Source organism: Acartia tonsa, chromosome 9, assembly GCF_053477335.1.
Source record: "Acartia tonsa isolate MP-2025a chromosome 9, ASM5347733v1, whole genome shotgun sequence".
NCBI lineage: Eukaryota > Metazoa > Arthropoda > Copepoda > Calanoida > Acartiidae > Acartia > Acartia tonsa.
Window position 1 is genome coordinate 50058811 of NC_137268.1, and position 19130 is coordinate 50077940.

At 37.6% G+C, this 19130-nt stretch overlaps 1 protein-coding gene across 1 annotated transcript in view; it reads right to left on the reverse strand.

The window, feature by feature from the left end:
- The window catches only part of Plc21C (Phospholipase C at 21C), a 71937-nt gene that overhangs the window by 6667 nt on the left and 46140 nt on the right, over positions 1-19130 (reverse strand). Inside the window, exons 24-29 of the mRNA XM_080173190.1 lie at positions 9022-9134; positions 6264-6308; positions 5756-5868; positions 4775-4895; positions 1594-1687; positions 1-103 (exon numbers count right to left, since the gene is read on the reverse strand). The exon at positions 1-103 is cut by the window's left edge and continues 17 nt beyond it. Coding sequence (XP_080029316.1) covers positions 1-103; positions 1594-1687; positions 4775-4895; positions 5756-5868; positions 6264-6308; positions 9022-9134 — 589 coding nt within the window. The remainder of the gene's footprint in view (positions 104-1593; positions 1688-4774; positions 4896-5755; positions 5869-6263; positions 6309-9021; positions 9135-19130) is intronic.

The window sequence follows — 19130 nt, forward strand, 5'->3', positions numbered from 1 at the left end:
TTCAACAGTTTCTGGGGTGAGATCTTTCCTGAGGAGTGTGACACTTCCCTTCCTCTCCTCATTACTACCTCCCCCCTGGTTACTCATCTTTCCAGTTACAGCCCTGTAAATAGATAGATAGATAGATAGACAGATAGACACTTCCCTTCCTCTCCTCATTACTACCTCCCCCCTGGTTACTCATCTTTCCAGTTACAGCCCTGTAAATAGATAGATAGATAGATAGACAGATAGACACTTCCCTTCCTCTCCTCATTACTACCTCCCCCCTGGTTACTCATCTTTCCAGTTACAGCCCTGTAAATAGATAGATAGATAGATAGACAGATAGACACTTCCCTTCCTCTCCTCATTACTACCTCCCCCCTGGTTACTCATCTTTCCGGTTACAGCCCTGTAAATAGATAGATAGATAGATAGACAGATAGACACTTCCCTTCCTCTCCTCACTACTACCTCCCCCCTGGTTACTCATCTTTCCGGTTACAGCCCTGTAAATAGATAGATAGATAGATAGACAGATAGACACTTCCCTTCCTCTCCTCACTACTACCTCCCCCCTGGTTACTCATCTTTCCAGTTACAGCCCTGTAAATAGATAGATATATAGATAGATAGACAGACAGACACTTCCCTTCCTCTCCTCACTACTACCTCCCCCCTGGTTACTCATATTTCCAGTTACAGCCCTGTAAATATTGGTAGGTAGTGTCAATAAATCAATGTGTAATATATGTAATTCAGACATCTACCTGTCCCATGTGGTAGAGATTCATTTTGTCTGTTAGCAAATTGCTTTTTTTGTATGGACTGTATTTTTACTTCCGACGCTATTAGCTGATTTCAAAGTCCCCGCCCACTGTGGGTAGAGTTACATAATAAATATATAGCTCATGCCACATTTAATATTCATTCTTTTACTTTAGTGTATTGTAAATCAATAGAAATTAGAATCAATTATAAGAATGAGATTTAAAAGGTGATATGTTTGCTAGGACACTGGCTTAAACGTTTTTGTAAAAATAGATAGATAGATAGAAACTAGATGTCTGTATACCTGTGTACCATATTTGGAGAATCCTTGTTACCACCAGTATTACTGCTAACACTAGATAGATATATAGAAACTAGATGTCTGTCTGTATACCTGTGTACCATAGTTGGAGAATCCTTGTTACCACCAGGATTACTACTAACACTAGATAGATAGATATAAACTAGATGTCTGTATACCCTTGTACCATAGTTGGAGAATCCTTGTTACCACCAGTATTACTGCTAACACTAGATAGATAGATAGAAACTAGATGTCTGTATACCTGTGTACCTACCATAGTTGGAGAATCCTTGTTACCACCAGTATTACTGCTAACACTAGATAGATAGATAGAAACTAGATGTCTGTATACCTGTGTACCATAGTTGGAGAATCCTTGTTACCACTAGTATTACTACTAACACTAGATAGATAGATAGATAGAAACTAGATGTCTGTCTGTATACCTGTGTACCATAGTTGGAGAATCCTTGTTACCACCAGGATTACTACTAACACTAGATAGATAGATAGAAACTAGATGTCTGTCTGCATACCTGTGTACCATAGTTGGAGAATCCTTGTTACCACCAGGATTACTGCTAACACTGGTTGTCACTGGCTTTGTGCTTGTCTTTCTGTGGCTGTTTTCTAAAAAAAAAACATTTAATTTTAAAATCAGTCAGCATTTCATTATTTACGTAGGAATCAACTTTTTAAAACATAGTTTTGGTTTAATTCATATTAAATGATAGCAATAACCATTTTTTAAATTTCTAGTACCAGCTGCTAAACGGCTAGAACTGGATGAAAACGGCTGGGAGCGGCCAAGAGTATGAAGAATAGATAGGGCTTGTGACATGTCTAAGGGTAGGATTTTATGGGTGCTGAGCTCAAAAATACTACTAAAAATAGTGACGGCCAATCCATATGGCAGCTGGGTAACAACTGCAGCTTAGCTGCGAGCGGCCAAGAGTAGAATGAGTAGATAGGGCTTGTGACGTGTCTAGGGGTAGGTTTTTATGGGAGCTGAGCTCAAAAATGCTACCAAAAATAGTGGCGGCTCATCCATGTGGCAGCTGGGTAACGGCGGCAGCTCAGCTTGGAGAGGCCAAGAGTAGAATGAGTACATAGGGCATGTGACATGTCCAGGGTTGGTTTTTATGGGTACTGAGTCCAAAAATGCTCCCAAAAATAGTGGCGACCCCTCCATATGGCAACTGGATAACGGCTGCAGCTCAGCTGGGGGAGGCTAAGAGTAGAATGAGTAGATAGGGCTTGTGGGCTGTAGCTGTTACCCAGCTGCCATATGGATGAGCCGCCACTATTATTGGTAGTATTTTTGAGCTCAGCACTCATAAATACCTGGGTAACAGCTTCTGCTCAGCTGCGAGCGGTCAAGAGTAGAATGAGTAGATGGGGCTTATGACGTATCTAGGGGTAGGTTTTAATGGGTGCTGAGCTCAAAAATGGTACCAAAAATAGTGGCGGCCAATCTATATGGCATCTGAGCAACAGCTGCAGCTCAGATGGAAGCGGCCAAGAGTAAAATGAGTACAAAAGGGCTTGTGACGTGTCTTGGGGTAAGTTTTTATGGGTACTGAGTCCAAAAATGCTCCCAAAAATAGTGGCGACCCCTCCATATGGCAACTGGATAACGGCTGCAGCTCAGCTGGGGGAGGCTAAGAGTAGAATGAGTAGATAGGGCTTGTGGGCTGTAGCTGTTACCCAGCTGCCATATGGATGAGCCGCCACTATTATTGGTAGTACTTTTGAGCTCAGCACTCATAAATACCTACCCCTGGACACGTCACAAGCCCTATGTACTCATTCTACTTTCGGCCGCTCCCAGCTGAGCTGCCGCCGTTATCCAGCTGCCACATGTTTGGGTCACCACTATTTTTGGAAACATTTTAGCTCAGCACCCATAAAAAACCTACCCTAAGACACATCAAAAGCCCTATCTACTCATTCTACTCTTTGCCGCTCCTAGCTGAGCTGTAGCTGTTACTCAGCTGCCATATATTGATTGGTCGCCACTATTTTTAGTAGCATATTTGAGCTCAACACCAATAAAAACGTACCCCAAAACACGGCACAAGCTCTATCTACTCATTACACTCTTGGTGGCGCGCAGCTGAGCTGCAGCTGTTACCCAGCTGCAATGTGGATGGGTCGCCACTATTTTTGGTACCATTTTTGAGCTTAGCACCCATGAAAACCTACCTCTAGACACATCACAAGCCTTATCCACTCATTCTACTCTTGGCCACTCGCAGCTGAGCTGCAGCTGTTACTCAGCTGCCATATGGATGGGTCGCCACTATTTTTGGTAGCATTTTTGAGCTCAGCACCCATGAAAACCTACCACTAGACATGTCACATGCCCTATCTACTCATTCTACTCTTGGCCTCTACCAGCTGAGCTTCGGCCGTTACCCAGCTGCCATATGGATGGGCTGCCAATATTTTTGGTACCATTTTTGAGCTCAGCACCCATAAAAACCTACCCCTAGACACGTCACAAGCCCCATCTACTCATTCTACTCTTGGCCGCTCGCAGCTGAGCAGCAGCTATTACATCACAAGCCCTATCTAATCATTCTACTCTTAGCCGCTCGCAGCTGAGCAGCAGCTATTACTTAACTGCCATAGGGATTGGCCGAAACTATTTTTAGAAGCATTTTTGAGTTCAGCACCCATAAAAACCCAATCCTGGACACGTCACATGCCTCATGTACTCATTCTACTCTTGGCCTATCTCGTCTGAGCTGCGGCCGTTACCCAGCTGAGCTGCGTCCATTACCCAGCTGCCATGTGGATGGGCCTCCACTATTTTTGTTAGCATTTTTGAGCTCAGCACCTATAAAAACCTACCCCTAGACACGTCACAAGCCCTATCTACTCATTCTACTCTTGGCCGCTCGCAGCTGAGCTGCAGCTGTTACCCAGCTGCCATATGGATTGGCCGTCACTATTTTTAGTTACATTTTTGAGCTCAGCATCCATAGAAACCTACCCCTAGACATGTCACAAGCCCTATCTACCCTTTATACTCTGGGCGGCTCCCAGCCGTTTTCAGCCGGTTCTAGCCGTTTAGCAGCTGGTACTAAAAATTTTAAAAAATGGTTATTGTTATCACTTAACATGAATTAAACCAGAAATATGTTTTAAAAAGTTGATTCCTACGTAATTAATGATGAATTTGCCCAAAAAATAGGCAAAAAACGGCTGAGCTGCCAGCCGCCAGCCGTTACTTTTCCAACTTTTTGTTCGATTTAGGGAAAATAGACCTATCAAGGATTACTCATGCAAAATTTCAGATCGAAATTCGAATTCTAAGTGCCATTTGCTCACTGATTACGAGATGGTTACATTAAACCCCCCCCCCCCCCCCCTTTTGTACATGCTTGATTACAAAACAGCTTACATTTGTTGCAGGGATCTTAAGGGATAAGACAATGGACGATGTAATAATATATGTATCTACCAACCATCAAAAAGACAATTACCCCTTGTGTGGATTAGAATTATTGGTTGAAAAGTCTGGAAACCACAAGTTAAAACCAACCAGTCAAGGTTTAATGAATGTGAACAAAGTTTTTAGGCCAACAAATAAAAAAATTAGCTTATAAAACTTTGGGTTCCAGTTGAATTTACAGTCAAATGTCCCCTTGCTCCTTGCATTATCGCCTAACTAAACCAAAATAATTCTGTTCAATGAAAAAAAAAACTTACCAATAGATTTGGACGGACTGGAGGATTCCGAGGTTGATTCTGGATCCTCCTTGGCCAGGTCTGGCGGCCCTTCATCATCTTCCAGGGCCTCCAGAGCCTTAGCTCTCTCTGCCAGGATGTCCTACAACGTTAAATTAATGGTTTAAAAGTCTGGACACGGCAAAATAAAACCAACAATCAAGATATAATGAAAATAACAATGTTTTAAAGGCAGTAAATAAAAAAAAACTTGCTTATAAAACATTGGGTACTAGTTTAACTTAACCTCTGCCAGGATATCCTACAACGAATATACAATAAAGGGGACCATTTATTTTGCGTATTTTATTTACCATAAAGTTAGGTATAACCTTTTATTCAAATGTTGTTATAAAGTCAAACTGTTTTTAATCATGAGTATATATAACCCAGACAACTAAATGGCCCAAGTGGTGGGGAACTTTTGTACCTAGAGATTTGGCAGTATTTATATTTCCGACGCTATTGGCCGATATTCAAAGACCTTTTTCTTGACCTTTGAAACTCCTAATATTTTTAATTTTGAGCAATTCTACCCCCAACGTTGTTCTACCAACCATTATGGGCTCTTAAACATTTATTTTACCTAACCTCAAACAAGCATAAGATATATTTCAAAACACACATGGTTGATTTAGTCAAAACGATAGATTTAGCGTGTAAATGTGGAATGTGGATGGTAATACATTATTAAAATCTAAATGGAAGAAAATCAGGGATCTAAAGGGACAAGACAATACCTATAAATTGATATACATCCCTAATGATGTTACATATAATATTACCCCTTCTCTAGATTTCAATAGATGGCTGAACCGTTTGGACAGTCACCAACCAATCAAAATTCAATGAAAGTCCCCAGAGTTGTGAAGCCAACGAATGAAAAAACGTTATTATAAAATTTTTGAGACTGGCGTAATAAACAGTCCCCCTCTCATTCTGTAATTTAACACTTATAATTACCTGTTGGTACTTGATTGGATTGGCCAGGGCTTCTGCATACACATTAAGTCTATTTGGTACATAATCCTTTACTTCTATACTCATAAACAGGCATGGTAGGTGCAGGGGTTGACCTATGTATATAGATAAATGATGGATAGTTAGACATATGGATGGATAGATAGATAGTGTGTTAGGAAATGATTAGATAGATGCATAGATTGACATTCTGTCTGTTTGAAAAACATATTCATAACATACAGAGTGAGTGAAGGGTTGACCTAATATGGATAGATTAGATATATAGCTTGATTGATAGAATCGATAGATATGTAGATAGACAAATGGAGGTGTACCACCACCCTCGCAAGAAAAATCATCACTTAAAAAACCCCCTCCCAAAAAATAATTTTTTACTTTATATTTAGGTAAATACTGCTAAAATTAAACTTTTTCTGGGGGGTGGGGCGTTCTCACCCCCCACCTTATATGCCTCTAGGGGCGTAGTTGCTAGTTATCTAAATATTACCTGCAACATTGAACAGAGGAATGTGTCTGTAGCCTGGATTCAAACCTAAATAAATTCAAGTTAGACATCGAAACTGAATACTGAAAAATCATGTATAGCATCGTATTACAGACAATTTCTCTTAAGTAAGATAAAAATCTTAAAATTAATACCATTTTTGTTATCCTCTCGAGGTTAACAAAACTGGTTTTATTTTTGTTTTTCATTTTAATTTCCACGGAAAAATGTATATAATACGATGCAATAAATATCTATAATATTCTTCATTTTATCAGCTTGGTACTACTCTAAGTTAGAATTATATAATCTATCAAACTAATAACTATCCTTCTATTTAACAGGGATAAAAGGATAGGACAATGGATAATAAATTGATGTACTTTACACAGTGGGATCTTTTGCCAAAAAACGGGACATTAAGAGTAGACAAAAGTAAACTTCAATAAATAAGCTTGTATTTGAAGAAATGATGTAATTTTTTTTGCTTTAGCCAGGAAATAACTTAAATTTTGCCCCTGTTAACTTCTAATGTGCATTTGGTAAGTACGTCTGGCGGTTTTGGAGGAGCGAAGCTACCCTATTTTTTAAAAATCTATAAACCTTCATAACTTTAGTTAGGATAGGAATATTTTAACAAAATCAACGTCTATGTAAATATTTCTTCAATGCAAACAATGTTTGTGAACATGAATATAGCGTCAGGTGCACCCAGTTCGAGTCCCGGCATTTTTAGGTAGGTCCAGTATAAGTAAAATAGGACACTTATAAGGCATGTTTTTAAATGTTTTTTTTACAGATATAAACAACAATAACATAATTTTCAAAACACTTTTGATTTTGTGTTAATACCTTTATTCTAAGTCTAGCTATCTTCATTTAAAGTTTATATAAGAATATAAACATAATTACTAATATTATATTCTCTCTCAAACGTATATCTCTCTCTCTCTCTCTCTCTCTGATGCGTATATAATGTTTTTGCAATATTATAACTAATCTCCAAATTTGAATTTCCGCTGGACCAAAACCAGTTAGAAATACAAATTTTTTTTAGAACACATGAAATTTAGCAAATTTAATTGCTAAAATAAAAGTATTTATAAGTCATCTTTATTTAACGACTCCTTTATCCCTTAAATGTCCATTAAAACCGCGAGAACGGCAAAAATCGTTAAAAATCACGCCAACGGCGGCAAATAACGGCGAAACGGTTCGCCAGAGGCAAATGATGCATAAGATAAGAAAGATCCGCCTCAAAAAGTTTGAAAACATTGCAGAGATGACTTTGGGCTCTAAAATGACTCCTTCCCCCTCTAACGGGGGAAAATTTGAAATTAACAAGAACGAAATTGTTCAAACCATGCAATGTAAAATGCTCAATTACTCAAAAACGGACAAGAGGCCCCAGGTTGTGAAAACTGTTTAATACACAATACATGTTGTATATTGATATTATTATTGCAAAACCCGGGGCCTCCTGTCCGTTTTTGTGTAAAATGGAGAAAACTGATTTTTTGGGGTTAAAAATCTTAATATTTTTGGTGAAATTTTCTCACAAAATGTCAATTTACACCACCAAAAAAATATTTTTTTAAAATTTTTCTTTAATTAGACATTGGTACAGGTATCTGAAAAGTACCTCAATCAAAAATTATTTTCATAAGATGAACATAAATGTATTTTTTGTTGCTTTGAAAAAATTGTGTAAAAAAATCTGGAAAATCATCAAAACTTAAAAGAAATTTTTCACTACCTTTTTTTAAAAATGGCATAAATCCGCCAAAAATGAATATTTTTTAAAAATTTCTTTTCTAGCTGTCTACTTACAGCCATTATTAATTCCTAGGATAGATAAAAGTCGATTTTAAATTTTTTAGATGTCCCGATTTTTTTCAAAAGATCCCACTGTGCTTTACCGTCAATTATAATAAACAAAATTATCCTCATGTAAATTAAAATGATCTGTAACTCTGTTTTTTTTTTGTAAAAAAAGATTTTAAGTTAACTTACAATAGCAGGAATTATCTATCTTGTTATCTATCTATCTATCCTATTATATATCTATCTATCTATCAAACTATCCTTCTTACTATCTATCTATCTATCTATCTATCTACCTGTTACTGGTAGAACTCTATGACCAATTAGCCTGCTTCCCTCTTCATAAGCTGCTATCCTAACAACAGCCAGGTCAGGTAGAATTATCTATCTATCTATCATATTATCTATCTATCTACCTGTAACTGGTAAAACTCTTATGACCAATTAGCCTGCTTCCTTCCTCATAAGCTACTATCCTAACCACTGCAAGGTCAGGTAGAATTATCTATCTATCTATCCTATTATCTATCTATCTATCTATCCTATTATCTATCTATCTATCCTATTATCTATCTATCTATCTATCTATCCTATTATCTATCTATCTATCTATCTATCCTATTATCTATCTATCTATCTATCTATCCTATTATCTATCTATCTACCTGTTACTGGTAGAACTCTATGACCAATCAGCCTGCTTCCTTCTTCATAAGCTGCTATCCTAACCACTGCAAGGTCAGGTAGAATTATCTTTCTATCTATCTAGTATCTACCTGAATCTGGTAAAACTCTTATGACCAATTAGCCTGCTTTCTTCCTCATAAGCTACTATCCTAACCACTGCACTGCAAGGTCAGGTAGAATTATCTATCTATCTATCCTATTATCTATCTATCCATCTATCTATCTATCCTATTATCTATCTAGTATCTACCTGTAACTGGTAGAACTCTATGACCAATTAGCCTGCTTCCTTCCTCATAAGCTGCTATCCTAACAACCGCGAGGTCAGGTAGAATTATCTGACGGAATATGAAAGGCTCCTCACTAGAGTTTAAACACATCAAAATAACAATTCATTTATAAGACCTACACCCCCTAGAGGCCTCTAGGGGCACGTAAAATGTTTTCTTTTCAATCTATGTTAAGATCAGCAGTTTACCAAAAAAAATATTTTTTCATCGCTAGAATTACAAATGAATTTGATTTCAACTTTACATAAAAAAAACCATGAAGCAAATCTAATTTATCTTAGAATCATTTTTTCTAGTATGGTTTTAAAACCGATTAATATCCCCTTGATTAGAACCGGTTCTCAGCGTAAACATACAGCACCGTATTAGAGACAATTTTTTATATTAATGACCGATGAAAGCTGTCTATAATACGATGCGATAAATAACAATCACGTTACACGGAAATATTCTTATGTTAGAATATGAATACTAATAAATTGGTTGATAAGTGTCTCATTAGTTTCTATGCAGTTTTTCTTGTTTTCAAACAAAAACTTGAACCAATAAAATAACTAATAACTTTCATGTAACTATCCCTGTAGCAGTTCAGCATTCCATCGGTGATGGTCACACATATTTTAGTGTCCACGTAAATCTACTTTCTTCCCCATCACCCCCCCAATATAGCTGAACGTGAATCACCCCCTTTATTAACTTACCGCAAACCGCACCTAATTGTACTTACCGTACATTTACCTAGCTTGCCTGCCAGCACCATACATCGCAGACCAATAGGATAACAGATACAGCCACGTGATACATAGAGCTAGATAACTATTGGCTATAGGTCCAGCCAACCATAGTGAACAATAAATCACGTGACAACCCCAGCCTGGTGATTGGTCAATTAAATAATAAGAACGAAAAATTGTGAACACGTGCACCAAGTGAACACGTGCACTAAGATAAAGTGCATTAGTTTAAATACTACCGATAAACACACAAGTGAATTTTACAAGCCACAGGCCAATTTTTGTATATTCTATTTTATAATTAAAGTGAAAATAATTTAAATTGACCATTTTTTACATAATTTCAATTATCTTTCAGAACCAATCACCGAAATGGCAGAATCAGAGCCAAGTGACAAAATTAAGGACATAGTTTTCCAATATGCCAACCGCTCCAATGGCAATATTGGAGCCACAGTGCTCGTCAACATCCTATCGAAGATTATGAAAGGTGAAAACAACTTTAACACCTCAGACCAGCTCGATAGAATCAAGAAGATTGAAGATGACCTGGAATTGTACAAGCAAGGAGGCGGAGACAATCAGGAGAAGATCCAAGCAATCCAGGACAGCATCGACAACCTGAAGAGCTCTATCCAAAAGTCCGATTTAGCACTGAAGTCCAAGGTAGATGAAATGATTATCCACTACGACAATAGAGTGGAGAAATTAGAGCAACTCTCCACCCTACAGATCCTCCAGATCAACGAACGCGAACGGAGGGACCGATCTTTTTCGATCAAGGTTCACAACTACGCAGACTATTCAACATCTGGCCAGCCGCTAGTTCAACATATTTTTGATAAACTGCTGAAACCTTGCCTTATTGATGCAAACAAGCACGGAGAACTAGATGAAGTCCCTGATTCCTGGATGCAATGCATAGAATACGGCCACCCATTAGGCAATAACAGGGACACAACAGCTCCACGCAATTTCATAATCCGACTACGCTCAAGATACTACCTGGACGCAATCCTGAAGCACAAGAGAGCTCATGTGGACGGCCTTAACGAGCAGAACCTCTCCACCAGCAAATCATATGCAGAGTCAGTCAGGTCTGGGAAGCTCTATCCATGCAGGATAGGTATAGATACCACTGCCCTTGACAGAGATGTACTGTCCTGGCTCTGCCGTCACAACGAGGTACACCGAGCATACCTGAGAGGCCAACGCATCGTATTCAGCCTCAGAAACAAACAACAACAATTTTTCACCGTTCAGAACCCATACGGTCGCACACTTAAGGAGCTTATCTCCCCGGTAATCGATGAGAAGAAGTGGATAAGATCCAAGAACAAACAGAGCCCTTTTGCACAGCCAGCCTACATTAACGGTCGTTCTAATGAAAGGCACCTGCTTGACATGCTGAACCCAACGAAACAGAACCCCCTGCTTATGGATGAGGAAGACGACCTAACTGAAGAAGTCATCATAGATGGAGTGACAAATATCGAGGATACAGACAACAGCAAGAAAGCAGCGGCGGCCAATAAGAAGAGGAAGCATGCGTTCACACCGCTCAAACTGTTCGATGAAAACAACAGAAGCCCAGCCGTGAAACAGCTGAAATTCAACACTCCCCTTCAGAACAGATTCGGAATATTACCCCCAGAAATTACGCTGGATGCAGAGGACTCAATTATACGTCAGCTACCACAGGGTGGACCACTGAAACAAAGAATCAACGAGACGAAGGAGATGATAAATGCGGACACGGCTAGCTTATCGGACAAGATGGCAGACAATGCTATGGTGAGTGAGATAGCTCTCACCCTCATCGAGAGTGAAATGTCCGACCTAAAGAAGAAAAAGGATTCGAGAGCTTCCTCTGCAGAGAACACCAGAAACACCTCCAGGAATGTATCCCCGTCCAACGATACAGCGATCAATGACACCTCGACAGAGGCCATCGAAGACGAGGAACCGAAGAAGCAGCGGAAGCCGCGAACATGCCGCAGCTCACAGCAGATCACCGGTAACTGATTAACCACTCGCGGTTCACTAACAGTTGGAACTGCGTTGCATTACCTGATTAACCACCCGCGGTTTTACTAACAGGTCACTTATACACCTGACTAACCACCCGCGGTTTATTAACAGGTCACATACATACCTGACTAACCACCCGCGGTTTATTAACAGGTTACTACTCATTAAACCACCCGCGGTTAAAAATAACAGCACCCGGCTATATTATTATCATGCAGTTAGTGCTAAATTAAGTTAAAATAAATGCGGGTAAATTTCTATAACATTAGGCCACCCGCGGCAAGTCATATCCACCCGCGGATTAGTAATGCGGGTATTTTAATTTATAAATCATAAACTAAGGACACCAGGCCACCCGCGGCAAGTTTCGATCATGGCAGCATCATGTCACATGAACACTAGGCCACCTGCGGCGAGTTAGGTCCACCTGCGGCCCATATAATCAAGCAGGTCCAATCGGCAAGTTTTTACTTAAATATAACATAGTTTCTTTAGTAACTATAGTATTCAATAATGTATATCACTTAAATGTAACTCAGTAATATTTGTTTCATCTTCTTATTATGAACGGTCGGCATAATGAATATTAATATTAATATATATCGCATACTTTGCAAAAGTCTAGCTAACAAAAATGAGATCTTAATTTACATAAAGGGTGTTAATATTTACGTCTATAATATTTAGTTGCACTGGCACTTCTTTTGCCTCTAGCGAATTAAGAGCTAATGATTTACACTGTTTACATACACCCCAGCAAATAAGTAATATTTTTTCACGCTTTTCTTTTCTTTTCTTTTTACAAATCGTACTACTTTCTGTCCGACATAATCAATTACTTATCTTTATATAATCGAATAATTCTGGCCGACATAATTAATTATTGTATTGATTTGCATTTTGTTATCTTGCTAAATCGTATAATGTCTAAGTTTTAATTGTTATAAAAATATTTACTCGAACATATTTTTCTTTTTCTTTATTGCTCTTAATTACGTAGTTCTTGAGACCCAGCAATAATCTAAACCTTCATAATCAAAACTGATATACTCCTTTTTGCAATACCTCTATTTGATATGATTTAAATTGTCTATGTTTATTTTTCTTTTACATATGATAATATTAATTATGACTGTATCCAATATATTAGGTACCTAAGCGGATAATTTAAAACTTTAAAAATATTTGATTGGAAGAGGGGAACACACTCAGCTTGGGGGGGGGGGGGAGGGTAGAGTCCGAGGAGACTGAGATGCAATTTGACCATTTAACCAGACCCAGAGTGGTTCCCTTGGGGGGGGGACCGGGGGTGGATGGGAGGGGGAGGGGGCGGACTAACTGTGAAACATGTTGGGTCGGCCACGGTGTCAATAATATTAAGGTGTGTAGCAAATCCGATATCGAAATAAGATTTAAGATATTACAACTTGATGGAGGATGAAATAGTAGCTAATAATAACAATAATGATGATGATATTAATGTATTGAGAGAAACGGTTCGTGCCGAGGTTAGGGCCATTAATGTCGACGATAATAACGTAGCAAACATACATCAATTAATTGATAGGAGCATTCTTGAACTTAATGAAGACTTAAGATTAGATTTGAAATGTCAAGTTCTTTACGGCAACAATTACTTAGAATTTGTCGAGGATTTTAATTTACCTTCATGCGATTATTATAGCGAAGAATCTATTAAAGACTTTATGAATTCCACAAACACAAAATATTTGTCTACTTTTTCTATCAATATTCAGTCCATCTTGAGCAAGTATAACGACATTTCATTATTTATAGATAACTTAAACTCAGGGAAGTCTAAAGTAAATATTTTAGCAATGCAAGAAATATGGCACTCGGTAGACCTAACATTTAACGGATACCAATATTTTAAGAAAAATAGGACATTAGGTAGTGGAGGAGGAGTAGGATTCTTAATAAGTAAGGGCATAGCAGTTACAGTAATGAACGATGAAGAATTTTTTAGAGACCGAATATATGAATGCATAACCTTAAACATCACTATAAGTAATCAGAAATTTATATTACTCAATATTTACCGTCCTCCAAATACACCAGGCATAACTAGGAATGCAGCCATTAACGATTTTCTGGAAATACTCGAAGCACATTTAGACTCTTTGAGTAATAATAATATACCAATAATTATATTTTCGGATTTTAATGTAAACCTTTTTAAATTAAACCAACCTAACTCCGAAGCCAGTTCATTATTTAATAGCTTAATATCAAATGCATTTATTCCAACAATAAGTAAGGCCACTAGGATAACAAATAATACCTTTTCATTAATTGATAATATAGCCTGCAAAGACATCATAGGAAAAGTAGATTTATGCGGAATCATACCAACCAATATTTCAGATCACTATATGTTAGTAAACTTAATTCAACTAAAAAATCCTCCAAAGAGTTCGCATAAATCTTCTTCTCACTCAAAAAGAACATTCAATATTGAAAATCTAGAAAAATTTAGGACAGAGCTAGCGATTACGGACTGGAGAGAAGTGATGAATGAAAAGACAGACGTAGACAGAGCATACACAATATTTATTGAAAAATTTTTGAGTATTATGAATAAAAACATTCCTTTAAAACCAGTTAACAATAGAGAGCGCAACACACCGATAAACCAACATATGGACAAAGAGTTAAGAAAGTGTAGGTTGAAAAAAAGACAACTATTTTTAGCAAGTAAAAATTCATTAGAAGACGCAGAAAGATATAGAAGTTATAGGAACAATTTCAACAGGGCTAATAGGAAGGCAAAAAAGTTACACTATAGAGAAAGAATACTCGATGCGGGTGGAAATTCTAAAAAACTCTGGGACGTATTAAAGGATACAATGGGGACCAGTAAGAAGGATACACGGATAGAATACATTGAAACTGAGGGCACTAAAATTTATAAGGACATTGAAATAGCAAACAAGTTTAATGAATACCTAGCGAATATTGGTCGTAATCTCACTCCACTGCTACCTAAAATTAATAGTAGCACTTTCCATAATTACCTACCTCCCCCGTCGGAAAATAGTTTTTTTATAAGACCAATAACCGAAAGGTTTTTATTAGAACTAATAGGAAACATGAAGCATAAAAAAAGCTCTGATGACAACGATGTCAGTATATATCTAGTCAACTTTGTAAGAATAACTATAATTAGACCACTTTTGCATATAATAAACCTTAGCTTTGAAACAGGCAAGATGCCTGATAAGCAAAAGGTCACAAGGACTATATTAATCCATAAGAGCGGACCATTTTTCTTACTCGATAACTATCGAGGTGTCTCATTAATAAATAGTTTTTCAAAAATTCAGGAAAAGTGTGTATACATACAATTAATGGACTTTTTACAACAACAAAGATTCTTTAATAGATTACAGTATGGATTCCGACCAGGCAGGTCAACTTATCATGCCATCTTACATCTAGTCAATAAAATCACAACGTGTCTTACATCTGGGAGAATCGCCATGGTGGTTCTTCTAGATGTAAGAAAATGTTTTGATATGCTAGATCGTAGTATTCTTTTAAAAAAACTTGAAAATCTGGGGGTTAGAGGACATGCACTAAAATGGTTCGAGAGCTACTTTAAAGACAGACGCCAAAAAGTTTTTTATAAAGGAATAAATTCAAATAATACGGTAACGATTGATTGGGGAGTTTTACAGGGATCAATATTGGGCGTTTTGCTCTTCTTAATTTATATAAACGATATTAATGCATGCTCGGAAACATTATTAAGCTATTTATTTGCAGATGATAACTGTGCATTTTTAGAAAGCGATAACTTAACGAATCTTATTAATTTAGCGAACACAGAATTACCTAAATTATTAGCTTGGTACAGTAAGAATAAACTCCTCCTCCACCCGAAAAAAACTAAAATATTAATCTTTGGACTTCCCAGAAATGATCGTTTTTTAACCAATATAGACCTAGGTCTTTTAAATGAATTCCCGGTTTATTTTGATATGAATGATGAAGGGCAAAATTCCCCCGAAAAAATTACCAAATTAACATTAACCCCGAATGAAAATGAAAAATTTTGTAGACACCTTGGAATCTTAATTGATAATAAGCTGACTTATAAATATCACCTCGACAACTTAAGGATTAGGATAAGTAAAATTATATTCTCAATGAAGATGATGAAAAACTTATTACACAAACGCCATTTAATTTTAATATATAACGCATACTTGAAATCTTTATTAGACTATTGTTCCCCATTATTTGTAGGAATTCCAGAAAGTTATATTAAACCTATTATGAATCTACAAAAAAAGGCAGTAAGAATAATATGCAGAAAAGAGAATAGGGCTCATACTAAGGATCTATTTATTGACTTGCAAATACTCCCTTTCAAGAAATTAATACTTTATAACACTGCCAGATTCATGTACCTTTATAAAAACAAAAAGGTACCAGCAACTTTTGACAATACCTGGAAACTAAATAGAGAAATCAGAAATAGAGAGTTGAGGAACGATAACGATTATTATGTTCAATTCACAAACCGTTCTTATTTGAAAGCATTACCGCTCTACCGATTTCCAGTAATCTGGAACAATTTACCAGCTGAAATCAAATCCGTAGAGAACAAGAACGAATTTAATAGAAAAGTGTTCTTGCATTTACTATTAAGATAAGAAAATGGCAACGCAATTTTAGCATATATAATTCTCCATTTTAATTTTCAGTTGTAAATTATAATTACACTGTTATGGAAAATTAACTGACGTCATATAGATATGTGTGTACTTTTTTCCTTAATTTAAATCAAATTTACACGGTGGTAATTGACGCAATCGTAATTACCTCATACATTACACAGTTTATTTAAACACTTAGACTTCAGTTCATAAATTACTAGCGGCAGCGACACTTTTATATAATTAAACTTAACGTTGTTTATGCAAACACCTTATATTTTGTCGAATAGATTAAGTAACGCCAAAGTTTACTCAGCCGAATTAAATACTTATTAACAGCAAACAAAATTTTCTCTTCTTTTTCAAACGAATAAGATTAATTAACTATAGAGCAGCTTTGGATGTATCTATCTAACAAGTTAAGTTTATTTAAACTCTTAGGCCGCAGTTCATAAATTGCTAACGGCAGCGACACTTTTACCAATTAAAAGTTTTTTACGCAAACACTTTATATTTTGTCAAACAGATTAAGTAAAGTCAAAGCTCACTCAGCCGATTTAAATACTTAATAATAGCAAACAAAAATTTTCTTTTCTTTTTTTCAAACGAATTAGTTTAATTATAGAGCAGCTTTGGATCTATCTATCCAACAAGTTAAGTTCAACAATTTCATCTAGTCGCAGACGTAAAAATCCATAATTTAATAATTAGTAAATCGAATCTCTCATGGTGCTAAAACACTTAATAACAGTGGACTAAGTATAATTATAGAATAGCTTTGGATCTATCTAACCAAAAAAAGACAAATATTTTGGATGACTAGTTTTTAGCCGAATGAATCTTTATTAATATCATTGTTCGTTTTTATTATTATTTATATAGGAGTATTCAAATTAGTTTAATCATTCTGATACATAATAGGATGGTGAATATATATATTTATTTGCTTTAATATGTTAAATAAACTAATCCAGAATCTCGACGCTTGGCTCGCGGCGCTCCTCGTGTTCTGACTCGGAATCCTCCTCGAAGGTGGGGCCGTCGGAATTCTCGGATTCAGCACGGGAGTCGGCGTCGTCTCCAGCGGCATCGTCTCCAGCTTCGCCAACATCGGACCTTGCTCCGGCGGACCCAGCCTCTGACTCTGAATCCATGGACCAGTCATCATACTGGCCATCTAGGCCGGGCTCGCTGTCACTGATCTCAATGGTCGACTCGAGGTCCAGCACAATATCATACGCAGAGGTAGCCATTAAGACCGCCTCCTTGTAATCATTGCACTGAGCCTCGAGGACCGACAACTCATGCTGGTTGTCTTCACGCGAGCGGTCGACAGTGGGCATTGCATCGCCTAACATGCGGTGCAGCCGAATGCCTTCGTCGACAAGTCTGATCGACTCGCGGTTGGGAATCTCTTGCAGACCTGCGCGAAAAGCTAACCTGCATGCATCGCGGAAGCTAGTGCGCAGGCCCTTCCCAAAATAATACCAGTCAGCAATTTCACTTGAGTATACTATCGGCGGAGCTGGCAGAGGTTCTGGAACCGCAAATGGAACGGGGCCGCCAACATCGGGTTCGGGAGAGGGAGCCAAGACTTCCTCTGCAGCGTCAATTAACAGTCGCAGGTTGCTATGATCAACCATGACGGAAAAACTTATTATTTAACTTATCGGCAGATTTAAAATTAACGTAACTTGATGGTAAACGTATGAACACCGGAAGAGCAATGATTAGATAACGAGAAAGTCGCAATTAAATAGAATTAATCATGTCACGTGACATGTCCCGGCAAGCCTTTACAAATAGGTCTAATTTACCCCCATTTTTTCATATTAAATAATAATAAACAAAGACAGAAACCGGCCGGGTCAAAAATCAAATTGCGCAAAGGCAGCTTCCTCCCCCTATGTCGGTATTTTTTCTCCACCCCCTTTCATATTACCACCCGGGTCAACCATTTTCCAAGACGACACTTTCGGCTTCTTTGACCTCACTGACACCTCTAGTGAATATTAAGTCTTGTTGTCAAAGGGATAAAGGGGAAGGGATGCTAGGGACGGATTTCCCGGGAAGCTAGCAACAACAACAACGCATGCCTATAACATATGGATCGTATGCTCGTCAAATACATTGTTGGGGTATAGTCCTTTCCATGACATCGCTCCATATGGGGCGATGATTTTAATTGATCGCCTCTTATGACAAGGGGCGATGTATTGGCTCCTTGAAAGGAGCGATTTAATAGCCCCATATAACAAGAGGCGATGTTATGACTCCTTGAAAGGAGCGATTTGATAGCCCCTTGCCCTAAGAGGCGATTAAATGATCCTTTATCACTCCTTTATTGCCCCTTCTAAAGAGGAGATGATATGTCCTCTTATCCCAAGGGGCTATTTAATAAAATATCGCCTCTTCATGGCCCCTTCACGATTTTATATATCTTAGTCCCTTGATGGCCCCTACATCGCTCCTACATCGCCCCTTCATCGCTCCTCCATCGCTCCTTCTCCAAATTTATATTACATTGTACTTTGATGGCCCCTACATCGCCCCTCCATCGCTCCTACATCGCCCCTTCATCGCTCCTTCTTCAAATTTATATTACATTGTACTTTGATGGCC